Source organism: Mustela nigripes, chromosome 13 (assembly GCF_022355385.1).
Source record: "Mustela nigripes isolate SB6536 chromosome 13, MUSNIG.SB6536, whole genome shotgun sequence".
NCBI lineage: Eukaryota > Metazoa > Chordata > Mammalia > Carnivora > Mustelidae > Mustela > Mustela nigripes.
Window position 1 is genome coordinate 45,120,038 of NC_081569.1, and position 11,931 is coordinate 45,131,968.

Below are 11,931 nucleotides of genomic sequence, written 5' to 3' on the forward strand. Positions count from 1 at the left end.
CGACTGTCCCTCAACTGGGATTCATTGAATGTTTTTCTTACAATTTAGAGAGGGTGATGGGATTTCGGGGAGGACAACCATAGAGGTTTCATTCTTACTGTGTCACATCACGGTTATACACTGTCAGGACGACTTAGCACTGTTGGTGCTTATCTTGGTAATCTGGCTGAGGGAATGTTTGTCCAGTTTCTCTGTTGCAGTGTAACTCCCCTGCCTTTCTTCACTGTGACTCACTATGTCCAGCCCATGCTTAAGGAGTGGGGAGTTATGCTTCCCATCCTTACTGCGGAACATCCAAATACTTTATTTGGAATTCTTCTGTATGGGAGATTTGTCTGTTCTCTTCCATTTATTTATTTAGTCATTTATTTATATCCACATGGACTGATGAATATTTGTTTTATAGTTTGGTTTATAATCCATTACTCTGTTACTCATATTTATTTTGGTGTTCATGTTGTTCTAGCTTTGGACATTGGAAGCTCTTTCAGTTGGCTCTTCTGTCTTTTTGACAAAGCTCCGTCATTGTGGGGCTTTTTTTTTTTTTTTTTTAAATATCCTTAATTTCTGTCACTATAAGCTGCTGCAGGCTTATCTTGTGGATTCCCTGCTCCAGCCCTAGACTCAGCCATTCTTCAAGGAGTTCTGTTCTTTTTTTTTTTAAAGTATCTCAGGTTTTTTTTTTTTTTTTTTAAGATTTTATTTATTTGACAGAGAGATCACAAGTAGGCAGAGAGGCAGGCAGAGAGAGAGGAGGAAGCAGGCTCCCTGCTGAGCAGAGAGCCCGATGTGGGACTCGATCCCAGGACCCTGAGATCATGACCTGAGCTGAAGGCAGCGGCTTAACCCACTGAGCCACCCAGGCGCCCGAGTTCTGTTCTTTTTATTGGAGAGTCATAGTGGAAACCAAGATCTGAGCTCTAGATATTGTTTCTAGATCCTCTCCGGTGACAAAGTGAGGAACTGTATGTGTGCAGACTAGCCCATTCATACCCTGCCCCTACCTATAAATATTTCTGTATGTAAGCATTTGTATCTCTGTTGACCTAATGCTAGTTCTTAACTGATGTTGGAGACATGATTTTAGCTTCTGGAAAAATTATGCTAAAATTCTAGAAGTCTTTAAAAAAAAAAAAAAGCGCAATCTGTTTCCTTCCCTAAAATTCTGTTTTGTTTCTACAACCATGACACATCTTCTGGAGGTCTTTTCCAGCTCCAAGACTCTGAGACTCTCCACGTTGTAGTTTGGAAGCCAGCTGATTGGTTGAATTCTCTTGAGCACTGGATGGGCATTCTATGGTGCTGGGGCTCCCTAGTCAAGGAGGGGTCAGGCCTGTGGGCACCATGAGCTAGGACATTTGCTCCAGTGACACATGAACACAATTGGTGGTGGTGGCTTTGGGGAAGTCGGGTCACTTACCCAGCATGTGGACTTTTGCAAGCATCTGGGAATTCTAACCTGTGTTCTTGGAAAACTTCTGTCCAAATTCTAGGAAGAAGAACGCCTAAATAAACTAAGAATTGAAAGCCAAGGCTCTCCTGAAAGTAAGTTGCCCCTGCTGCTGTGGTAGTTACAGTTAGCCAGCAACAGAAATGGGGGTGTGGAGGGGTGCGATGCGGCAGGAGAGCTAAAAATGATGTGTTTGAGGTGCTGAGGACTCCTTAATGGCCAGGGCTTACTCTGCACACCCACATCAGAAGCCTTCATTTTTTCTAGTGTTTCCCTTCTCTTTGGAGCCTGACATCATCTGACAGCACCAAAGCTGGTCTAGGAGAAGGGGAAGAGCCTTAGTCCCCTGGACTGGCCCAGTGTCAGTGGTAGCAGGCCCTGCCTAGACACATGGAAACACCACGTAGGCCCAAGCTACATTTTCTCTGGCTTGGTCTTTTTCTCCCAGATGAGTGTGGTTCTGAACCTCAGAAACTCTTTTTGTTTCTCTCCGTCCAACCACTGAGAAGCGAGAAGCTCTGTAAGTGTATTGTCTTCTGGGCGATAGCGATGAGATGCGGCAGCTCTTTGCTGCTTTACTGCTGGGTGGAAGCTCTGTAGCAGGCCCTTGAGGGGTGAGCCAATGAACTTGGCAGGGCACGGGCTCTCTAAGAGTATCCGTTCTGGGGTGAGTTTTAGAGTGGCTGTTGTCGAACTATGTCCCATGGCTCCCAGGGATGCTTTGGAGGGACAGGCCAAGCAAGCGCGTCCTCTTCAACCCAGAGAAGTTCTGCTTCTGTGTTTTATATGTCAGGTTCTGAATAAAGTTTGTTTTGAAAAGGAGGTTTCATTGCTTTAGAAAAAGATTGAATAACCACTAATGGAGAGGAATATTCCTTTAGAAGAACAAATGTGGGGCTTGATCCCAGGACCCCTGGACTATGACTCGAGCTGAAGGCAGAGGTTTAACCCACTGAGCCACCCAGGTGCCCCTGACCACCCTATTTAGTGCGATTATTTGAGCATCTGCCAAGGCTTACATGCAGAATGTCTGTTGCCTAGGAGTAAATATGGAGCAGCAAGATCCGAGCTCCATAGCTCTTCTCTTGAGAATTATCCTTTCCTTTGCCCCACTCGTTTGACTCAGTCATGACTCTGAGCTCCTTACTCCTTCTTTAACTCTGTAATTGGCTGTGTCTTCCCGAGCCTTAGGCTACAGACAAAATTAACATTCCTTATCCTCCTGCTTCTCAGGCTATACTTTTCCTTCTTTGCTTATGTCCTCATTCTACCCATCTTCCAAAGCCCAGGGCAGGTGCTGTGTCATCCCTGCAGGCTTGCCTGCTTCTCACTTCCCCAGCCAAATCTGATTTTCTCACCTTGAGGGTTTAACAAGACACCACCTGTTACTCTCTCCCTTGTGTTATGGCTTTCAGATTGAGGGCGACGTCAATTCCCAACATCTTTGAATCCCACTAGAGCCCCTCAGGACCTCACAGCTTCTGGGTGTTCAGTGGATCCTTGGTTGGATGCATATATGATCGACTATCAAAATTCTTTTTTTGTTACATTTTTATTTCTTTGAGCTAGTTTGACCTACATGATGTTAAAAAATTGTGGGAATGGAGGAACTGTAAGTTATATGAAAATGACAAGAGCAGGAGCAGGGTGTAGCTTTATCTCCCTTCTTTAATGCCTTGTACAATGATCAGTCACTCCCTGGCAGAAGTAATTTTTCTCCTTGGATTTATAATATCTGTACACTTAGCCCTTCAAGGTCATGAGGGGAAAGACTGCTAAAGACATACCTCAGAGTGCAGTGTCCATAACTTTACCTTACCCTTTTCTCTTTGGGCCTAGGAGCCCAGGCTGGTGCACATCTGGGCCAGATGTCTGGGAGCTCAGGGCACCCAGTGGGAGAGAGGCGTGGAGTCACCAGGTCTGTCCCCACACCTGTCTGTTGCAGCTCAGCTTGTGATAGTTTCCTGTCTTACTTTGCTTTTCAGCTCTTACAAGCTTGAAGAAAGGATACCTGTTCATGTACAATCTCGTGCAGTTCTTGGGATTCTCCTGGATCTTTGTCAACATGACCGTGCGGTTCTTTATTTTGGGAAAAGGCAAGCACAAAATTTCAACACTAGTTTTCTTGCTTTCGATTATTTATTTATTTATTTGACACACAGAGAGAGCACGAGCAGGGGAACTGACAGGCAGAGGAAGAGCATGAGCAGGGGGAGTGACAGGCAGAGGGAGAGGGAGAAACAGACTCCCCACTGAGCAGGGAGCTGGATGTAGGGCTCCATCCCAGGACCCTGGGGTCATGACCTGAGCCAAAAGCAGACACTTAACTGACTGAGCTACCCAGGCGCCCCAGCACTGATTTTCTTTTGTCAGTAGTTTAGCCTATTATCCACTGAAGGTGTCAGCAGTATCCTGCCTTTGGTATTAATAATAACCCCCCACCTTTGTGTAGCACTCAGGCCTTTCATTGTACTTCCATGTCTGAGTTCCCTTGGCCTTGTGAAACAAGCAGGCTGGAGATTGTGTCCATTTAACAGGGGAGGAAACAGGCTTAAAAATGCTCCACATTCACACAGCTGGCCAGAGGCACATTTTGGGGTAGTGTTCCTTTCTCTGCTCACTACATGGTAGCTCATTTGTAACCAAATAAACTTACGTGGTATTTCCAGTGCTAGAGTTAATGCAAGTCCAAAAGTGGTCTTGCCCTTTGGGAGCCCAAGTAGATTCTCAAATGACCTATTCTAAAACTGAATGAAAAGACTATCATAAAGATAATTGTTCTTTTTTTTTTTTTCTTTTAAAGATTTTATTTATTTGACAGAGATCACAAGTAGGTGGAGAGGCAGGCAGAGAGAGAGAGGGGAAGCAGGCTCCCTGCTGAGCAGAGAGCCCGATGTGGGGCTCGATCCCAGGACCCTGAGATCATGACCTGAGCTGAAGGCAGGGGCTTAACCCACTGGCCACCCAGGTGCCCCAAGATATTCGTTCTTGATACATTAATTTGTGTGTATGTTTTTTGAACTGTATATTTAACAGAATTTTGACATAAAGTAAATGACAATGGAAAAATTTTGAGAATGTGATCTAAAGTATTTTGAAGTTGTATTATAAATAATAAATCGGTAATAAAATTTGTGGGAAGAAAGGATAATGAGGGAGCACTTTGGTATGAAAGAAAGATAATTAAAGTAATACAGGATTAGTATAAGAAGAGAATATCAATAGAGCAGATTAGGTGGTCCAGAAATAGCTTTTACATTATATATGTATCTCACAATTATATATGCAATATTAAGGGAATCACGAGTCAGTGGAAAGAGAAATATCCAATACTTTTTTATTGGATGGGAATTCTAATAATGTTTCCAGAGAAAATAGGTTAGGTTTGGGTGCATGAAGGAGGCAGGGATTCTCTTGGATTCTTTTCCTCACACTGTGTCCAAAAATAAATTCCCCCCAAAAGATTTAAGAGTCCTATATCAAAAATTTAAAACGTAACAAGATACAAGTAAATGTTTATAAAAATCTCATTTGGAAAGTTAGGACTTTCTTTCTTTCTTTCTTTCTTTTTTTTTAAAAGATTTTATTTATTTGACAGACAGAGATCACAAGCAGGCAGAAGAGGAAGTAGGCTCCCTGCTGAGCAGAGAGCCCAATGCGGGGCTCGATCCCAGGACCCTGAGATCATGACCTGAGCAGAAGGCAGAGGCTTGAACCCACTGAGCCACCCAGGCGCCCCAAGTTAGGACTTTCTAAGCTTAAAAGAGAAGAAATCATAAAGAATAAAGTCAATATATTTGACTACAATAAAATATGTAAATTCCTGCATATCTAAAAATACCCCACTAAAACAACACTCAGATTAAAAGTATATGGAGGTTAGTAGCATGGAGATGGAGTTTGTGGAAAATTGCAACAGACACTAGCAGGGGTTGATTACATATAAAGAATTTGTTACAAATTGATCTAAAAATATCTAGATCCCATGGAATAGATAAATAGAAGTCATGTGCAGGTAGTTCCTAAGAGGGAGTAAAACCAATTAAATATACAAAAAATGTTTAACTCAATAATGATGAAGGAAATAAAAATACGATTTTGTTAGTTTTGCAAAGTTAAAAAAGATAACTAATTTAAGAGGACATATGCTAAAGTAGACACACCAGTGGCTACTGGAAAGGGCATGAGCACAGCTCTTTTGTTAAATCACTTGGCAAAGCTCATCAAGACACCTGACTGTTCATGTCCTTGAAGCTGGTTATTTTACTTCTGGAAGCATGTTCTAAAGAAATCACCGAAACTACAAAAAAAGCTTTTTCAGAAGGTATACACTATGGCATTGTTTAGATTAGTGACAAATTAGAAGCTGCCTAGATGCCCATCAATGAGGATTTACTTTAGAATATTCATTCAGTGGAATGTTGTGAAGCAGATAGAAAATATTTAAAGAGTTTATAGTAATATGGACAAATACAACAGGCTACAAAAGTAAAGTATAAATTCGTTCTTCCAGTTACATCACATTATATAAAATGGGGAAAGTACTGAACCAATACATGCAAAAAGATTGGAAGGAATGCACCATCTGAAAATGGTTTGGATGTGGACAGTTTAAAAATTTGTCCCTATGGGGCACCTGGGTGGCTCAGTGGCTTAAGCCTCTGCCTTCTGCTCAGGTCATGATTTCAGGGTCCTGGGATCGAGCTCTGCATCAAACTCTCTGCTCAGCGGGGAGCCTGTTTCCCCTCCTCTCTCTGCCTGCCTCTCTGCCTACTTGTGATCTCTCTCTCTCTGTGTCAAATAAATAAATAAAATCTTAAAAAAAAAATTGTCCCTATATTGTAGAAGAAATAGGAAAAATATCAGTATAATGGAAAATAGAAGCTCTGTTTACAAAAAGGGGGAAAAAATCCTATAGTCTTTTTTTTTTAGCCCTTAATTTTCCCATCTGAGGGGTTTATAGTGGGTGAATTGTTATTAGCTCTAGAGTCATTTCAAAGAAGTGCATGTTGTCTTTCCAGCCTTCTTAAGACCTTAGAATTCTGCAAAAGCACAGCAGCAGGCTAGTGAAGACTTCACAAATGCCTTCTGTCTTAAGAGTCTCATGTAACCAAAGGCCTATAGATGAGTTACTTAAAAAAAGGAGGCAAGTTTCAGACCTGCAGTTTTTCTTACTGTGGATTGATCGCAAGTCTCATGGAATGAACAGGGACATGCAAACACCCAATCATCTAATTTAACATCGTTAGATTGACTCTCTGTTGTTCCTGTGCAAGCCTGCAGGCCATTAGGTGATCTAGTCCAAAAGCTCCTAAGTTATCTGGGTCATGTGTTTAAGCTGCTTGGATTTCTCATTTCTATTTTGGCTCTCAGCTCTTTACCAGCCACCTTCTAGAATGGAGCTGCTGGTTTATTTCTTCCCTTATCATGCGTCAGAGACGTGGTAAGAACCTGGTGCCTGGCACCCAGTTTGCCCTTTGGAGTTTTCTCCTTTTGAATGAAGGGTGTTGGTAAATGGCAAATTAAAAAATATATATATTTTATTTATTTGAGAGAGAGTACAAGTAGGGGGAGCAACAGACGGAGAGGGAGAAGCAGACTGAGCGCCGAGAGCCGAAGGCAGAGGCTTAACTGACTGAGCCACCCAGGTGCCCCTAAGCTGATGTTTAAACTGTACTCTTTTGAGCCTTCTAGAAATGCTGTCTTTGGTGGTCACTGGCCTAACTGTGCCAGATCCTTGGAGGCACTCCTTGTGTTTGAAAGACAAGGACTCAGGAATCCTAAACCTAGTGCACCGTGTAGACCCAAGAATTGTCAGTAGTACCGTGGTTGAGAAACAGGCAAAGAAGCATGTAGGAAGGCAGGATGTCAAGTAAGGATCAGTAAGAAAAGTAAAGGATTTTATATAATGGTCTGCTCAGAACTGATACGGCATTCACTGATGTTCTATAAGCAATAACTGTCATTTTAAATTACTACATAATAGTCCATGAAGTGGATTTATTATCAAACTTTCCATACACTTAGGCATTTAGACTGTTTCTACTTTAATTTACTTAGGAAAAATGTTTCAGAGAGCAATGTTGTTCCTAAGAAACTTGTTTGTTTTGTATTGTTTTAGATTTTTTAGTTAGGATAGATTCTTAGAATAAGAATTACTAGTATGAAACATGTAAATGATATCACATGTGATATGCTTGGTTTCCTCCGCCAATATGGTTTTTGAAAGTTTGTTTTACTCAGTACTTTTGCACCTCTGCATTTATTTATGGTTGCATGATTTTGAGATTTTAAAAGGCTAGATTTTAAAAGGCATGATTTTGAGATTTTAAAAGGCTAGATTGCATTCAATGTATGTGCTGTAGTTTAATTTTAAATTAAATAATGGATCTGACTTCTCACCATACCTGATACATAGATTTTTCAGCTTATAATAGCTTTTTTCTTGCATTTTATTATTAGTATTAGTATTTTTAAAAGATTTTATCTATTTGACAGAGAACAAGGGAGAGAGAACATAAGCAGGGGGAGCGGGAGAGGGACAAGCAGGCTTTCCGCTGAGCAGGGAGCCTGGTGCACGCCTCCATCCCAGGACCATGAAATCATGGCCTGAGCTGAAAGCAGAACTTAATCAATTGAGCCACTCAGGGGCCCTTTTTCTTGCCTTTTAAAATGAGAAGGACATACATAACCAGTAGAGTTTACTATTCATGACCTCACAGGTTTGTTCCCCTCCAGGTTAGTTTGGATAGTAAATTTGAATCTGAGTGGCTATTTATTATACTTTTCCTTAAATTCCTTTCATGCAAGTAGGTATGTAGTTTGAGACATAATCCTGTTGGAATTCACCTCCTGATTTACCCTTATTGTGTATTTGTCCCATAGAGTCCTTCTATGACACATTCCACACCTTGGCCGACATGATGTATTTCTGCCAGATGCTGTCAGCTGTGGAAATGATCAATGCAGCGATTGGTGTCACTAAGTCACCAGTGATGCCTTCTCTTATCCAGGTACTGAACAATTGACCTCAGATTTCAGTAGTTAGTAGGTATGGCACATTTTGGTGAGAAGTTACAATGAGTAAAAATCTCTTTGCATGGAAATAGCATTATTTTATCTGAAAGAGGAGGAAAACTTTTAAGCCCAAGGATATTTTCCAGAGTAGACTTTTGCCATTTCAGGTCTGGTTTGTTTATAATATCTTCATGAAATCACAAAGTTATAAAAGGTTTTAAAACTAGGGAAACTTGATTCTCAAGCAGGAGCAGAAAAACTTACCCACAGTCTTCTCAGGTAGTGATATGCTTGGTTTCCTCCCAACTTGGGTAGGTGAAGGCAGTGCAATCCTAGGAGCTCTTTTCACTTTGGACGTTCTTCCGTATATGAAGGGGATTCTTTTGACTGGTGTGGGGATTCCCCCTCCCCTTGATAGGTCTATGTTGTTTCTTCATGTTTGGAAGATTGCTATCAGGAATGGGGCATCAGAGTCTTAACTTCCTTGCCCTCTTTCCTGTGTAATCATATACTATTAAATACAGCCCCCCACTGCTGACTCTGGAGGCAACAGGTGATTTCTGGTTAGTCTCTTCTGGAGTCCTGTTTCTGTAGTTCTACCCTTTCCTGGTATACCGGCCCTGGCATGCTGATAGTAGCAGTTGCAGGGTAAAGGGTTTTAATCCAATGGCCTTGTTACTCCTGGGGTTTCTGTTCTTGGAGAGAAGCCGCTTTTGTTCAGTCTATAAAATAAGAAGATAGTGAGGGACCCACTGATGTGGAATAGTACTTTTTGTATGTCAAGGACTAGTGCAGATAAGCATGAGGCTGGAGTTTCTAGGTTTGATGGAAGGGAGGCGTTCAGTACCCTCCCATCGCACCGCTCTGAGGAGGGCCGTTCATGGAGAATGCAGTGTGAGCGCAGCCCCCGGGAGTTGGGCACGCGCCAACACGGCTCTGGCTCGGAAGCAGAACGCAGAGTAGAAACAAGTCACAGATTACTACGTTGTATTTCAGAAAGTTTAAAAACAGGCAAAGTGAAACAGTGTACTATTTAGAAATACGTACATAAGCAGGAAACCTATAAAGAGAAGCAATGGAATGGTTAACCCAAGGTAGTAGTTACTGATGGGCTTTGCTATACTGGTAATGTTCTCGTTTTCACCCGGCTTTACGCAGACACAAAAGTGCATTTGGCAGTACTCTTTACACTGTGTTCGAGTGTGTATGAGTGCTTTTGAAAATCAACTATTTGTGATGATCTGTTTACACAGATATACACAGTCTATTCAGAAAGACTGCTTGGGGTACTTTAACTTGTTCCAAAACTAGAACAGAGGCTTTCACTAGCTGAGCTCAGGCTTTTTTTTTTTCCCCTTAAGATTTTATTTTTAAACTTTTAAATCTCTACCCCCGGTGTGGGGCTTGAACTCATGACCCTGAGATCAAGAGTCACATGCTCCACTGACTGAGCCAGCCAGGTGCCCTTCAGTCTTTTTCTCTTTACCCTGAATTTAGTGGGGCTAAGTTTTAGGTAACACATTTATATAGTTTTTGTGGAATATATTTTTAAACTTTTTCCTCTCTTTTGGGTTCTTTTAATAGCTATGTGGAAGAAATTTCATTTTGTTTATCATCTTTGGCACCATGGAAGAAATGCAAAACAAAGCTGTGGTTTTCTTTGTGTTTTATTCATGGAGCGCAATTGAAATTTTCAGGTGGGTAGAAATGCCAGCATAGTGGATTGAAAGCTTTTCCTTTCTCTGGGGCTGCTCTCTTCTGGAGGGAGTTTTTTTCAGAGTCTCATTTGGTTTGAGATTAGGGTTCCGTGTGTAGGGAGCTCTAGCTGCATCTTTGTGCTCTGAAAAGGTGAGGCACGTTTTTTTAAAGTAATCCTTGGATCATAGTACCAGCCTGGGTACTGGAGAGCAGAGGGAGTCGAGAGGTGCAGAGGTGGAAGACCCAGCGTGCCCTTCAGAATCCTGCTGTCTTGTTGGAAAGAGGACTCATCCACATGGAAGAATTTTGGAAGGGGAAGAAACATGGGATTGAAGGGGTAGTCAGGCTGGAACTAGTGAATACCAACCTTCTAGAAGGAAAGATAGAAATAAATCTTGACTACGGGATTACTGAAGTTTGAGTCAACCTCTTACCTGATTCTGCTATTCTCAGTTGTCAGTAGAAGAAATATTAAAAAAAAGATCCAATTAAAGTAGAGGTACTGTTCGCCTGAAGACCATACATATTCCATTTCTTTTTTGGTCAGGTGGAGCAGGGGTTTTGCAAAATGACTCCTCAGCTCTAGTTTTGGGGATATTTTGGCAAAGTTAAGTTGAAAGGGAGAAGAGACAGTAGCAGCCCTAGACTGTGTCTTGAGGTAATTTTTTAAGTTAACACATAATATATTATTTCCTTCAGGGGTACAGGTCTGTGGTTCATCAGTCTTACACAATTCATAGCACTCACCATAGCACATACCCTCTCCACTGTTCCATCACCTAGCTACCCCATTCCCTCTCCCCGCAACCCTCCAGCAACCCTCAGTTTGTTTCCTGATATTAAGAGTCTCTTATGGTTTGTCTCCCTCTCTGATTTCGTCTTGTTCCTAGATTGTGTCTTAACTGTGGTCTGAATTCCATAATATCCCTTATACCCTCTAATCTACTAATACAAAGGTGAAAGAGATTTTAAGTACTTAATATTAACTCTGGGAAGAAAAATTTCTTTTTTTTTGTTACCGCTTTTTAAAGAGTGTGTCCAATTCTAGATGAGGGGTCTTTTGTATAATTTTGAAATTGCTTTCTTTGAGAGAGAGAGAGAGAGAGAGTGAGAGCGAGCAGGGGAAGGGCAGGAGGAGAGGGAGAGAGACTCTTAAGCAGGCTTCATGCCCAGCATGGAGCCCAATGTGGGGCTTGATCCCATGACCCTGAGATCAGGACTTGAGCTGAAATCAAGAGTCAGACACTTAACCGAGTCACGTAGGCCCCTGTTTACTTTGATAACAATCATTTATCCAGAGATAAATTGCCAAGGTGTCTGTCATCTTCACCTACTTAGAACATAGATCAGATCTAGTAATAAAGGCAAAGAGCTTTTGAGCATTCATTCCACATGCTGAACTATTGTAAAGAGGGTTCTTATAGGACCTAAATTTAGTCTACTGTCAGAGAGTTCACATCCATTGAAAATTGGGGGAAGAGTGTGATGGGAGTTTGTGGGTAGATAACCCAGGATTAGAATTCTGTTCTGAAGAAGCCATGTGTGGCTAAGTGTGAAATTATTCTTCTTGAATGACGTTCTAGGGTTGCACTCAGGACCTGAAGTGCTTTTCACATCCAAATTTCTTATTTTCAATAGGTACCCCTTCTACATGCTTTCCTGCATTGACATGGATTGGAAGGTGCTCACGTGGCTTCGTTACACTGTGTGGATTCCCTTGTATCCTCTGGGATGTTTGGCAGAAGGTACTTTCAAGAACCCTAGGT

At 41.7% G+C, this 11,931-nt stretch overlaps 1 protein-coding gene across 1 annotated transcript in view; it reads left to right on the top strand.

Annotated features, from left to right (window-relative positions):
• HACD3 (3-hydroxyacyl-CoA dehydratase 3) overlaps nucleotides 1-11,931 on the top strand; it is a 39,572-nt gene that overhangs the window by 21,917 nt on the left and 5,724 nt on the right. Inside the window, exons 5-9 of the mRNA XM_059372294.1 lie at nucleotides 1,494-1,545; nucleotides 3,436-3,546; nucleotides 8,336-8,463; nucleotides 10,052-10,164; nucleotides 11,804-11,910. Coding sequence (XP_059228277.1) covers nucleotides 1,494-1,545; nucleotides 3,436-3,546; nucleotides 8,336-8,463; nucleotides 10,052-10,164; nucleotides 11,804-11,910 — 511 coding nt within the window. The remainder of the gene's footprint in view (nucleotides 1-1,493; nucleotides 1,546-3,435; nucleotides 3,547-8,335; nucleotides 8,464-10,051; nucleotides 10,165-11,803; nucleotides 11,911-11,931) is intronic.